Raw genomic sequence first — 14730 nt, 5'->3', positions numbered from 1 at the left:
GATGGATGGATGGAGTGGGACGGATGGATGGATGGAGTGGGACGGATGGATGGATGGAGTGGGATGGATGGATGGAGTGGGGGGATGGATGGAGTGGGGGGATGGATGGAGTGGGGAATGGATGTAGTGGGGGGATGGATGGAGTGGGGGGATGGATGGATGGAGTGGGATGGATGGATGGATGGAGTGGGATGGATGGAGTGGGGGGGTGGATGGATGGAGTGGGGAGGGATGGATGGATGGAGTGGGGGATGGATGGATGGAGTGGGGGATGGATGGATGGAGTGGGGGATGGATGGATGGAGTGGGGGGATGGATGGAGTGGGGGGATGGATGGAGTGGGGGGATGGATGGAGTGGGGGGATGGATGAGTGGGGGGATGGATGAGTGGGGGGATGGATGGATGGAGTGGGGGATGGATGGAGTGGGGGGGTGGATGGATGGAGTGGGGGGTATGGATGGATGGAGTGGGGTATGGATGGATGGAGTGGGGGGATGGATGGAGTGGGGGGATGGATGGAGTGGGGGGATGGATGGAGTGGGGGGATGGATGAGTGGGGGGATGGATGGAGGGGGGATGGATGGAGTGGGAGGGACAGATGGATGGATGGAGTGGGGGGATGGATCGACGGATGGAGTGGGGGGGATGGATGGACGGATGGAGTGGGGGGATGGATGGAGTGGGATGGATGGATGGAGTGGGGGATGGATGGATGGATGGTGTGGGATGGATGGAGTGGGGAGTCACATGGTAATACAGCTGTCTCCAGAAGGCCCTGTGAGCTACCCAACACAAGGACTTGATCTCAGGTATGACTCCATGTCGGTCATACGGGACCAACATAATCATAACGTCACGACCCCATAACAGCTGAAGAGCTTCAGATTTTGGGGAGGGGGGAGCGGGTCGAGCGAGAAGAGAGAGGAAGAGGTAAGAGTCAGAGGGGAAGAGAGAAGGGAAAAGATAGGGAGAGAGATAAGAGCTAGAGGGAAGAGAGATGAGAGAGACAGAAGGGAAAAGAGAGATACGAGCTAAAGGAAACTGAGAGATGAGAGGGAGAGAGAGGGGTAAGAGCTAGACGGATGAGAGAGATACGAGCTAAAGGGAACAGAGAGATGAGAGAAGGGTAAGAGAGACAGAGGGGTAAAAGCTAGAGGGGAGGGAGAGAGAGAGAGAAGGGAAATGAGAGATACGAGCAAGAGGGAACAGAGAGATAAGAGCTAGAGAGAGGTTTTGTTGGATGAGGTCAGATTGGAGTGACAAAGTGGACCGGAGAGTCTGTAGAATGCGCAGAGACGGTATTCACCGTGAAAGAGCAAACTCTGAACTTGTCTTGAGAGCAAGGGCAGTTTGCAGTGTTTAACATCAGCGGGGGAATGGGCAGCATAGTAGAGCCTGGTGGTTATTAGCTATCAGTCACTATTAAGAAAGGACATAAGAATGTCCCACCGTTAACAATCAAGGGCACATTATACAGATGTTAAGACAGGTGTGCGTAGTCCAGGAGGTTGAACATCACAGTGGCTGGGAGCCGCAGAAATATAATGAAGGCTCAACGACAAACTATCAAAGCATTACATACAATTTGCATGCACAGCAGAGCCGGGTTTTCGAGTAGCGTGCCGCACAACCTGCGAGTTAAGTGGAAAAGGCAAAATAATAATAAAAAAGCTCTTGGCATTGCTGTGGGGAGGGAGGGAGGAAAAATGCTAGAACTGGGTGGAATAAAAAACAAGAACATCGCCGAAAGAAAAAAAAAGCGGCCGGGAAAGGATCCCTTTGAAGTGGCTGTGAAAGTGAAAGCAATTAGGGGGGAGGAGAATTGAGTCCAGCGCGCACTGCGCACGCTGGGGAAGCCTGTGGGAGGGAGGCTGATGGTTTGATGTGGGGAAATGCGCGTGCTTGCGTTCACGTGAACTGTTTGAAATCCGCCCGATGGTTTGAGAACTTTTTTGCCTCCTATAATTCTTGACTATCCATTCCTTGCGGAATGGGATAGGCGAGACCTAAAAACACAAGACGGCATGCCTTTTCCATCTATGATCTAGAACAACATCCCCATGTTCACCTGGACCGCCCCAATGCTTCTTCAACTTAGAAAAGAGTCGAAGTTGCACCTCTTTAAAGAGCAGTACTTCACAATTGCCCAAAACCCAGCTTCCTCTCTTATTGTTGACATAACGCTCGTCTTTGACCATGTACAGCACTCCGTGGCCTTTTGTGCTACAGAAACTACTTATACATACGTACATACATTCTCATTAATGAATCTACAACAGGTTGTAACCGGTTTCGATGACCCACTTACTCTGTTTTTTTACTATTTTCCTCTTGAATATCAGTCATGAGGCTGGTGAAACCAACCTGCCTGTGAAAACCCTTTTTTGCAAATATTTATAATGGCATAGCCGGGGTTTTCTATTCAACCCTCCAACTTATGTTATGCCGGCTATGATTTTCTGCCTTTAAACCGGCCCCTTCAGAAACATTTTCGCTCTTCCTTATTTAGTTTTAAATAGTGAGGCTTGTTCCTTCTAAATCCCCCACTGCAAACACGCACTTTGTCCCCCTCCTCCAGTTCCTACATTTTTTGTCTAATATTTTAGGAAGTATAAGAAGAATTGTAGTCAGAGAGATGATATCTAGAACAAGATATTCCATCCCAATTACGGTACATTTTTTCCAAGAAAATCATCTAATATTCCAACTAAAGTTTCCACACATTGGTCATCATGCAGTGGATTCTCCATTTTGGAAATTCGTGAAAACAAGGTCGCTTGGTAAGAGGCAGACAAAGGCGCTTTGGGGAAAATGGTCTCCTGTAAATGTCCTCTAGGCATTAGGCGTCTTATATTCATAGATCTATGCGAATATCGGGAACTAGATTCCACCCATATAGATCCTCGTCGAGACCCTATAAGCAGGTGGTCCGAATAGTACTTCTCATGAGGAATGTGTTCTACAGATTCAAAGCAACTAACTTGGCTTGTCTGTTGACCCAATTAATGTAACCTTCCAGGATAGGGTTGGTTCTGCAGCTTCTGACTAAGCCCAGCCCCCTCCTTTGCAGCAAACTTCACCCTTGACTTGGTAGAAGTAGAGCTCACGCGACAACGCTCCTGACCGAAGTAGAAGCCCCCTGATTGTCAAGCGTAGTACCGGACACAAAAGTTAAGAGGGGAGTATCACAGTAGACATGAGGAATAGAGGTTGAGAAACAAAACATCTAATCTTCCTTTCATCTTCACAAGGAATTTTGCCTGCTTTATTATATATGCCTTTTAATAGCACAGACTTCCACAGAATGAAAAGTCTTTCTGAGAATCTTGAGTGAAGCTGGATTAAGTCTTTCATTAGGGCTGACATTGCTGCAAGTGATCTTAGTCACTTCGGCAAGCTTTGCTGTAAAGTAGACCCTATCCCTGTTAGAGAATTGATTTGGATTATCGGGAAAGAATCGAAAGACAATCCCTCTGCCCTCTATATCTAGACAATTGTACACAATTAGTTCCACTTCGCATAACAAAAACAGTATGCGCTTCAGATGCCTTCGGTAGGCAGCAGCTGCAAACTTGATATAAGAGTAACTGAAAAGACATAAGGAAAGCCTGGTCTTACAGCTACAGAGAGGTTCGGACAAGGAGCTGGTACCTACCTCTGAATCTGCTGGACACACGGAAGAACGAACACGCTTCCTCCAGCAACCATAACAGGTGGACTGCGACACAGCCCTGCAAGAAAAACCAAAGAGCGTAAGACCCAGCAGACGGAACACACTTCTGTAAGACCAGCATTTTACTTAAAGCAGAAGAACTACCGCCGAGATCTCGAAGAACCACCTTCTGCCCCTCCAAACTCCCCTCTTCAGTGGCCGTGACTGGAGGAGAGGGTTTGGTCCTCTGGAAGAGGAGAGATGGCTCCTCCTCCATTCTGGGATAATCCTACCAATGACACCAGCACCTGGTGGCTGAACCAGAGCATTTCTCCAAGGATGCCACAAACAAATTGGATGGAGGAACCATCAGGGTGGTTTCTCACAGGCGCACACAGAATTCTGGGGTTAGGGTACAGATACTTTACAATACTGCAAGGTGTCCTTTCTTTATCATAAGATGTCTAGGTACTCTGCAGTCTATGGGAAGCTTTTTAGGAGTTTAAGGACCTGCCTATCAGAAGGAAGTCAACAGTTTTAAGCACAGCATCATACATGAAAACACAACAGCACACAACCACAAACCCCACCATGACAAGGGCCAAGGCTAGAATGGTGTGCATGACTCCGACCTCATATTTCACCCTCTCCTGAAGCAGCTTGGAAGGAAGGTCTTACCGGACACCACCATGGCCTCGTTGGGCCCGCATGTGTAGAACGCCATCCTGGTAATGGTGGGGACCTGAAAAGAAAAAGATGAGATGGTTAGGTTGCGGTCTTTCGCGCACTCTTACATTTAGCACAGGTTTCTTGGTGCTAGCAACAATCACATTAGCCTGGAGGTGCTGCAAACCAGAAAGGACGTTGGAGGAGAAGAAAACATTGAGAAGTTTAATGAATATAAAATGACTGGGAACTGAGGCGATAGAGACAGCACAGGAGTAACACTGTGCCAGAGGGAGGAGAGGCGACGGTGAAAGCAGAGGAGTAAAACTGTGCCAGAGGGAGGGGAGGCGATGGAGACAGCAGAGGAGTAACATTGCCAGCGCAGGAGTAACACTGTGCCAGAGAGAGGGGAGGCAACGGAGACAGCACTGGAGTAATGTTGTGTTTCGATTTAATTATCCGAATATAGGTTTCCCGAATCATGCTCTCATATAGGCACACCTCTCATTGCCCGCATTTGGACATGGGATTCCAGCCCTTATTTAGGCATCAGCCATGCAAACCAAATACAGGCATGGTCACCTACATCCATCCATCTCACATCACAACGAGTTCTTGGAAAACCAGACTCTTAAGCCTTTAGGACTGTCCCTGCATGGATTATTGATTTCTCCAAGAACTCATTTCTTATGCATGAACATCTATTCCTTAGGGGTTCATTCATGACGTTCCTCTGCCCGACTTTTACATCAATACTGGCATTCCTAAACACCTTCAAGGTATATAAATATACCTTCACTTACCAGGGCAAACCACGGCTCGCCTGCACAGCTTGATACGGCTCGTTCGGAAGGAAATCGAGTCCCCGCCTGACGCACTGACCAGACGCCGTCACCCTCCTCGCAGAGAATCCAGCTCCAGTGTTTCTGACTCCCTTTGCGGGGTGTTAGAGATCGAGACCCGGAAAGAGATTTTAACCTCTCTCATTCTAAGGTATGGAGCAGACTAGAACCTATAGGGACTTCTGGCAAATACTAACTATAGCTAAACTATGCTATAGAAAAACAGCACCTACTTCTTACCTCGTACTACACTTAGGTTAGGTACACTGGGGTAGAACTATTTAGAAGCACCAGTCGGGTATACATATTTTACCCTGTGTTATTTATGTATTTTATGAATATATGTCATAGCTATAAACCATTTTATTGCAGTATTATTTTATCTCACTGCCAACGCTGTACGTATTATACTACGCATTTTTTCTTACGATTCTAGCAGTTCACATCTCTTGCACGAGAAATAGGACTGTTCAAGAAACCCTTTTTATTGAAACGCCCGTCTACCTATTTCTGTGTAACTCTGTAGAAACGAAGCGTGCACGATTGACTGAGTGAAACTTATCTGTTTCCACAATTTTGAGAACAGTTCCGATTCTAAGGGAAACAAAGTTGTCATGTTTATGCGGTTGTCAGAGACTAATCCCTTCTTGTTTATTCGAGACGTTTCTAGTGACCTCTGAGCTAGCTGTCACTCACAAGTAATTAAGTTTAATGTACTCGATAGAGATATACAGACCTCAGTCCTATGTCAAAACTATAGTGTATATTATTCCGAGGCGCAGACCCTATAAGGGGTATAGAGTAACACTGTGCCAGAGGGAGGGGAGGAGACGGAGACAGCAGAGGAGTAACACGGTGCCAGAGGGAGGAGAGGCAACAGAGCCAGCACGGGAGTAACACTGTGCCAAAAAGAGGAGAGGAGACAGAGGCAGCATGGCCTCCCCTCACATCAAACTACGAGACCACTGGACACAATAGTTAAGAGAAGGAATATCTAGACATCACAGAGCCTCTGCCCTTCTGAGCTTTCAAGGCAATCAGTGGACACCGATCCTTGACCCACGAGCAGAGTGACGTGTGTATGTGAACGCCACACAGGGGCACCTATGTATGGCTGTAAGACCCATCCTATAGGGGTGCACTGGTTGTACTGGTAGCGCTGGAGGTAGGCTTCTGGGCACTCATCAGACCCTGTCAGGTGTGACTATGTAGCCCCACTGCTGGCCGATTGTGAACTCACAGATGAAAACCAGCCAGTGGACCGCTTGCACCACATACATGGAAGGACCTGTGGTAAAGTCACCCCGGAAAGCAGACTCACTCCACGGCTCCCGAACAACAACTACCACCAGGTTAGAACCACAGTCAACCAAAAATCTATCACATATACCACAAGAACAAAGAAAATACCATGTGCACGAGTGTGGTTAAAGCACAGGCAGACACTACACAACCCCTTACCAAACAAAAACAACATCTAAAATGAAATAACATGAAATAACAAATAACGTAAGATCTATTCTTAGTTTACAATAGGCTTGGATATCAACATACAACAGGAAGGTTCATCACATGACATACTCCTCTGGTTCTTTTAGAACTGAAATCACGCAACCAGATTTGGTTGTTCCTTCCACCATATTCTCACTTTTACCTTCCCCTGAATTTGGAATGACACCTCGTCTGTCCCTCTCTCAGACACCACCTTGTCCTGCACTCTCCTACCAGTACCAAAATGTCCCTCTGCACGTGTACCAGTGCGCTCCTCTTCATCCAACCACCACCGCCTTTATCCAAGCATCCTCAGATGCTCTAGTTCCATCTCCCATTTGCATCTCAAGAGTTTAGCAGAAGTAGAAGGTCCTTATACTGCTCGTATCTCTCTCCTGTCAGTTCCTGAGCTCATGCACATGAGCAGAATATTCCTTGCTTACAGCCCGAGTCTCTACAATATTCTTATTCATCCCTTCGGGAGACCTACCTCCCCATCTTTTTGCTGTCACCCACCACAAGCTGCCCTTGTTACAGGCAGTCCCACCTCTCAAGGTTGTGAGAGGCAGAACCCACCTAAAGTAGGAGTCAACCTCTACATTTTTTTCACTTCCACTTCCCAGCACTTCCTACTGTTGGTAGCCATTTGAACAACACCTTTGATTACTCTATTAATTGTCTCGACAGAACAATTATTCACAGGGTGATATAGTTTTTTGATCCTATGCACTATTCCATTCTGTTGAAAAAAATCTTCTAAGGATTCAGGGTTGAACTAAGGTCCATTGTTACCAAGGACCGACCGGGGTAACCCTGCCAATGGAACACTTTATCTAAATACTTCATCGCCATATCAAAATCCACTCCTTTCACAATACCAGTTTAAGGCCATTTAGAGACAGAAATCCAACACCACAATTATAAATGTAGAATACCAATTTACACCTTGTATGGGTCCCAAAATGTCACTTCCCAACGCTTCCCAAGACATGCCCGAGCACACTGTTGGGACTTAGCTGTAGTATTACACTCGATACAATCCCAAATTGACCCTTCAATTACACAGTTGTTATCCAAACCCCAGTATCAGACCTTAACTCTTTTCTTATTTTGAACTACACAGAGGTGCCCCTCATGACTAAGCCACAAAATCCTAAGTCTGAAACTTAAAGGACATACTACGTTACCTCTTCTCAGCAAAAATCCAGAATCATCAACTAATTCACACAATTTCCCCGTAACTCCTCAATTTGCCACTAAGAAATCTCATTTTAAGCCATACTTCAGCACTTTGAAGTAGGTGGTAAACTGCAAGTGTTTTGCGATTGCAAATGCGATTGTAAAACAATAGTACATAGGTGTCAGAGTTGCTATTCAGAAGGTACAACTTTGGCACACCTGTGCCTAATAGCGAGTCACAAATGCTATTTTGAGAGTAAGTGACTCGTAAAATAGCATTTGTACATACCACCACCGTTTTTTGCGGTCGCCAACGGGTTGATTTCCCTTTTGTGACAACAAAAAACAGTTGTACATCTGGGCCTCTGTTCTAATGGAGGAAAAACGTGACAATCTCACCACACAAGGTCGAAGTCACCCAATAGTAGGTCGCAAGTGGAGTGTGCTGGTTGTATTGTAAAGTATCTTCAGTTTAGAGGGGTGGAGATACTACTCATATGTGACCTTTTAATGGGTTTCTCTGCCCACCAGAGTGCAAGAACCATAGGGTCACCTCTAAATCTATGTCCCAAAATGACTTGAATGCCAGAGCAGGGGATGGATTTGATGTCAGTGAGACGTTATGAAGAAACGTGATCCGCCCTCTTGATTCTCCTGCACAAACATTTCCCTTGGAAGCAGGTCTCTGGTAGTCGCTTGCTCTATTGTCAGGCGGGAAACCCAAGCGCCCCGTTCCATCCAAATGAGATTTCTACCTTACTACTTCAGGGTCCCCATCTGATTCCGCATCTAACAGTCTCAGCTGCAGTGCAAGAGCTTCTCATGCTCTCGCAACCTCTAGCGATTTATCATTATTCGTTTTGTAAGCGGCTTGTAGTCTCATAGAAAATGTGATTTCTTTTTGAGGTCTTCCTTCTTTAAACCTCTTCCCACCTCCACTTGAAGTGAGTCTCCAAGAGCACGTGCCTGGTACTTTCAGTGATCCAGCACCATTTCCATGGCGTTGGTTCTACCTCCAGCCTCAGATGTGGACAGCAGCCCTCCTTCTGGCTTGAGAGGTCTTCTTCCTGAAGCAACAGGGCACTGACTTGGGCATCAGCCGGACCCATCACTAACACCACATCTGCACTGCAAAGGTCGTTTGCTAGGATGGGTCTTGCAGTTATCCCAGGACAAACAAGAAAACTCTTGCCCGTCTTGGCTTCAGCGGTCCATGGACACCGGTACCACTAGGTGCACTGACGCTGGTGGCCCCACAAGGCGCTATAATCTGACAGTACTAATTGATACCAGACAGTTCCAAAGCTGCCCTCACCCACCAATGGACAAGGACAGTGACAAGAATCCCTGTGCATCGTTCACAAACACTCTAAAGCAGAAATAGATTTTAAGACATCTTCATTCATTGTGTACGCAACTCTCTAGGGTTGCTGGGGAGGGGGTACCAGGCCATGGTCTGAGCTCACTCAGTCTCAGCCTGGCACCCTTCCAAGACCTGTCCTGGGGTCTCCAAGAGCTGCAGACCCTTCACAAGCCATCCGCCCTGAAATCTTGTACTCTGAGCTCTCGCCCCCTTATGGACTGACTTCCCCACCTGTGCACTCAGCCCTTTTCTGCATGTACTCCAGGTCCATCTCAACCACTTGCAGTGAGTAGAGACCCTCAGGGACCAGGTGACGTGAGTTCCCCATTGTAACTCTTTCCTTAAGCTTTCATGCATAGGAACGCTATGGATTTGAAACTTTTTTTAATTCACCAGTCCCACCGATGAGCAACAGCTATGCTTTGTCTCTTCGAGGGACAACTCAGGAGGAGTTTAAGACTTTGCTTGTTGAAGTGGAATAATATAACTTATAAGGTCCAAGGTTGGCCTGATTTTGCAGAGTTGTCAAACGTTGACAAGGATTTTTGGAAGGTTTGGCATGAATTAAGCATCATGATTGTGGGGACCACCTTGTACCTCCAGAGGCCTTCAGAAGGAAAAGCATTCCTTGAGCTAACAAAGGACATCTAGGCAGGAAACTCACCAAGAGAAGAGAGTGAGAGAGACTGGTGGCCTAGTATGGTTAGACTGAGGTGGTTGTAAAGGGTTGTTTGCAGTGTACTATCAATGACAAGTCCAGGCTCATCAGGGCTGCTCCACCTTTCCCAGCAGTTAAACCTGAAGACCCTTGGAGCAAGTTGGGTCTCCATATAGTCGGACATTTTGATTTATGGGCAAATCTTTGTTTTGGTCCTTGCAGGCTGCACTGCACCCCAACATGGGTATCAGCGGGTTGTGTAGGGTCTGTTACCACCAAGACGGTCTTCGAGTCTCTAAAGGATGAGTTTGCATGTGAGGTTGTTCTGAATACGCTTGTTACAGACAATGGTGTTCAAATGGTCTCAGATGACAGGACACATTTTCTGAAAGATTTATCTATTGAACATTAATCCACTGCTTTATACTTACCACAAGCAAATGGTCTTGTGGAAAGTAGGAATCGGCTGCTGACGGGGTGTGCGCTAGCAGCAACTGAAAGAAGGATGTCCCTCTGGGTAATTTTTTGCTGCAAATTGTGGGCTCAGTGTACAATCCCGAACCATCACTACATTTCTCCTTTTCAGTCATTAAGGGGGAGGCTGGCAGGAACTAAACTCAATCGTCTTTGGTTGGGTGGTCAAAAGAAGCTGTTGGTGGGAGATGTAAGTAAAGTGAGAAATTATCGAAGGGGATATTGTGAATGTTTCCACACCACGCGCTGTGCGGCTAGAAGGAAGCGGAGGAGGACGAGCTGGTATCTATAGAAAGACCGGGTTGGGTTCCTAAAGGGAGATCCAGTTACAAGGGACCTTCCAAAATTACAGAAGTGAAAAAGAACATGGTGGTTCTAGCGGCTACGTGTGTGGACGGAATGGAAGAGGGTGGTGCTCGCCCATGTAACACGCAGGTCAGGGTTACGCAGCGAGGAACACCCATGATGTCACCTGAATCGCGCATTGTGGATGCTCCAAAACAGATCAAGATCCCTAATTCGGAGGGCTGTCCCGCCAAGTTAAGATCCCTACATAAAAGAGCAACATGGGAGACAGGAAAGTCAGAGACAGACTGGTATTGGCTCAAACTTCTCAAAGGCACTAGAAGAAAGGACACCGGAGAATCCTGGAGGCTGGTGAATCACGCCACAGGCCCTCGCCCGTCCCCTGCATCCTCAACCATCTCAGGAGCCTCCTGGACTGCCTCCCTCAGGGAATGTTTGAGGCACCGAGATGGTGCAGGCGAATCACGTAAGAAAGTCAACAAACTTGGAGGCTGAACGATCTCATGATGCCAATCTTCTGGATGTTGTTAAATAAATAATTATTTTAGGGCGTCATGAATGTGCCCCCAGCCCAATGGTCTTCCTTAGGTTATTTTTATAGAGACTCTCAATATTGGGTTGAGCACCTGTGCCTCCTTTACAACTATGCTTTCGGGGGTCGATCATAGCCCCAAGGGGGGACCCAGGGAGAGCCAGGCGCGAGCCGGTCTCTTCCTGGGTAGGTTCGCGCGAGGATCATGAGATCAGGTGGGGGACTGATTAGCGAGGGGATAAAAGGGAGACAGGCTGGCGGTTGGGAACTGCGTGGCGGGAGGCTAGAAGGGAGGTTTGTTTTGCGGCGCTCGTGTTTACCTTTTGTCCCTGGGCTTATGGAGGAGGCGGCGGAGGTCCGCAGGGCTGTGCAGATACTGTGTGAGGCCGGGCGTGAAGACCTGCTACGGCCGGGTGTTCCGGCGGAGGCGTGGGTCGGCATGGCCCGCCCCCCCCTCGCAAGGCTTCGGAAGGCGTCTCCAGGGCAGTGGAGGCGTGTCTGTCGCCGGGCCTGGAGGAGGAGGAAGACGGCGAGGCGGCCATGCCGGCGGACGGGCCTGGGCTTGTTTTGCCCGCCGTTGAGGTGGAACCCCCGCCGGATGACCCGGGCGCCCTCCAGCAGGTATGTGATTTACCGTTTTTCAGTGCTGGCTCACGTGGGGCGCCCGGGGGGAGGCGGGGGCGTTCCGTGGGCCGGCAGGCTCCACGTCCAGGCGGGATGGCACAGGGGAAGTCGGGGAAGCCACAGGCGGGCCCCAAACCCAAGCGTGGGCGGAGCCTGGATGTGCATGGGCGCGTGCAGACTCCCCCCCCTGCAGTGATGCCTTTTGACCCTTTCCCCACAGCGACGCCCCTGCCGGATGGGGCCTCCCCTTGCCTGTGGTTGAATGGGCAATGTTTTCTGCTCTCCCCTGCCACGACGGGGCCTGGTACTGCTCCACCCCACACTTCTGGCCCCCCACCCCTGGGCGGTGATGATGTCAGGTCTCGCCCGGCCGCGCTGCCGGCCTGCCCCCCCCCCTGAGGCCCCGCCCCCTGCACATGTTGTTGTTTATGCGGGTGCTGCACCTAACGTGCTGCCCCTCTCGGCCACCAAGGCTGCGGTCACCGGTGTGCCTGGCCCCCGGCCTGCCACTTCCACACCCATGGCTCCTGGTGGGAAGGGTTTGTTGCTAAGGGGGGCGCCCCCGGCCAATGGTCAACCTCTGTTCCCGGTCCCTAGGGGTCGGCCAGGTGGCCTCCTGGGTGGTCCTGCGACTGGGTCGGGGGGTGCCTATGGTCTGGCGTCGGTGGGTCGTCCATTGGGGGGTGTTGGCGATTCCGCTTTAGGGGAGACTGTTTTTGGGACCTCTTCCTTGTCTGGCTCGAGCGGCCGCAGTTTTCAACCTGCGCCTTCGGCTGGGCGGCTGTTGGCTGTTTCTACGGGCCCGGGAACTGTCCACACGGCTGTTTCCAGTGGTGGGCTTCTGGGGGAGCTGTCTGGAGCGGATAGCTCTTCTACAGCTTTCAGTGCACACAGCTTTCAGAACATTGACTGGCAGTTTTATGATGGGGGTATTGGTGATGGGGCTATGCCCAGTGGCAGTGATCAAGTTGCATTTTCTGATGAAGCTTTCTGTGGGAGTTTTCATGATGATGATTTGGAAGAAGGGGAATTGAGAGACAAAGATGTTGGGCTTTTGGCAGCACAGGCCCAAGGGGGTGGGTTGGGGCAACCCACTGTTTCTCGTGTTTTGCAGGAGTCTCGAGCGGACCATGCAGGTGTACGAGGGGCAGTGAGGTCTGGACCTTCTCAGAGGGATCGTGGGGCTGTCCCACAACAGTCGGAGCAGTTGCCGAGAGGTAAGGATGGGTGGTGGTCTGTGTGGCAACCTAGGGAGAGTCTCCCTGTTAAGAGTACAAGATCTATTGGTACGGGTGATGGGGTTGTGGTTGAGCGAGTCGCTCTGGCACCGAGGCTTGAGCGGCCTGTACTTTCGAATGTTTCTACTGTGCAAGTTGCAAAAGAGTTTTCTACAGCAGGGGATGGCGGGGTGGATGCCACACGGGTCACGGAGGATAGTATCCTACCGAAAAAGTTGCCTTATTCTGGGGTGGGGATGCCTTTGGGGTCCCATTTGTCTGAAAAAACAAAGAATCTTATATGGTCTGGTGCATTTGTGGATGTTTTTCGGCTTCTCCATAGGGATGTCCAGGCTAAAGAAGGGTCAAAAGAGGAGGAATTAGAATTGGCTCGGAGGCCTCGTGTTCCGAAGTCCATAGCGAATTGGACTTCGGCCTTTCTTATTTATGCCAGCGTTTATTGCCAACGTCATCCAGAGAAGGCAATAGACATGTTTAAATATGCAGATGTCATACGCAAGGCCCACAGTTATTTTGGCGGTTTTGCATGGTTGTCATACGATGACGAATTCAGGGCTCGCATGAGCGCTTTTCCTGAGCGTTCGTGGGGTGAGGTTGATTCCGAGTTATGGCTGCAATGGATGGCATCGGCAAATCCGCCTGCTACGACCCACACGGCTAGCGGGCAGCCAGTGTATTATCGGCCCTTTTCAGCTCGCCCCGCTCAGTCTGGGGCGGGGGTTTGGGGCAGAGGCCAATCAGCCGCCTCTGGCACATGCTGGCATTTTAACAGGGGTTCCTGTAACAGACCAGCTTGCAGGTACAAACATGAGTGTTCGCAGTGTGGGGGGAAGCATGCGCTCACCCAGTGTTTTCCCGGACAGCGAGTTGGTGATCAGGGCAGAGGTTCAGGGGGTAGGGGACAGCCGCAACAGTCTGTTTACAAGGGCTCCTACTCCTATTAGGCAGGATGTTCTCGATCTCTGGCTGGTGGATTATCCGGATTTTGAGGCTGCTAAGATTTTGTCTTGGGGTTTCAAAATCGGGTTTCGGATTGGGTATCAGGGACCCAGGGTGGGCAGGTGGTCGGACAATTTGAAGTCTGCGAAGGAGAGTCCCCATGTTGTGCGGAAAAAGCTGGATGCCGAGCTGGCGGCGGGTAGGATTGATGGTCCTTTTTTGAATTGTCCTCTGCCTGACCTGATTGTATCACCCCTGGGCGTGGTGCCCAAGAAGGCGGCAGGGGAGTTCCGGCTTATCCATCACCTGTCCTGGCCCGAAGGTACATCCATTAATGATTTCATTGATCCAGCTGACTCAACTGTCAATTATGCATCGGTGGACGATGCCTTACGGCTCGTGCGCACGGCTGGTGTTGGGGCTTTGTTGGCAAAGAGCGACATTCAGTCGGCTTTCCGGCTATTGCCCATCCATCCTTGGGATTTCAGTCTGTTGGGAATGCATTTTGATGGTAGTTTCTACGTCGATAGGGTGTTGCCCATGGGCTGTTCAGTGTCATGCTCCCTTTTTGAGACATTCAGTACCTTTCTGCAGTGGCGCTTCACTTTTGTTAGTGGCCACGTCTTGGTCTGTCATTACCTTGATGATTTTCTTTTCATTGGGGAAGGCCACTCTGGGCAGTGTCAGTCGGCTTTGCACATCTTTCAGGCTCTGGCAGAGGAATTGGGCGTTCCATTGGCGCCGGACAAGACAGAAGGTCCCTGT

The 14730-nt window shown here is 49.6% G+C and overlaps 1 protein-coding gene across 1 annotated transcript in view; it reads right to left on the bottom strand.

Annotated features, from left to right (window-relative positions):
- Nucleotides 1-14730, bottom strand: part of FLOT1 (flotillin 1) — a 232098-nt gene that overhangs the window by 154724 nt on the left and 62644 nt on the right. The window contains exons 2-3 of the mRNA XM_086920821.1: nucleotides 4332-4395; nucleotides 3657-3732 (exon numbers count right to left, since the gene is read on the bottom strand). Coding sequence (XP_086776947.1) covers nucleotides 3657-3732; nucleotides 4332-4377 — 122 coding nt within the window. The 5' untranslated portion in view covers nucleotides 4378-4395. The remainder of the gene's footprint in view (nucleotides 1-3656; nucleotides 3733-4331; nucleotides 4396-14730) is intronic.

Source organism: Lissotriton vulgaris, chromosome 5 (assembly GCF_964263255.1).
Source record: "Lissotriton vulgaris chromosome 5, aLisVul1.2, whole genome shotgun sequence".
Taxonomy (NCBI): domain Eukaryota; kingdom Metazoa; phylum Chordata; class Amphibia; order Caudata; family Salamandridae; genus Lissotriton; species Lissotriton vulgaris.
This window is presented reverse-complemented; position numbering and strand designations above follow the sequence as displayed.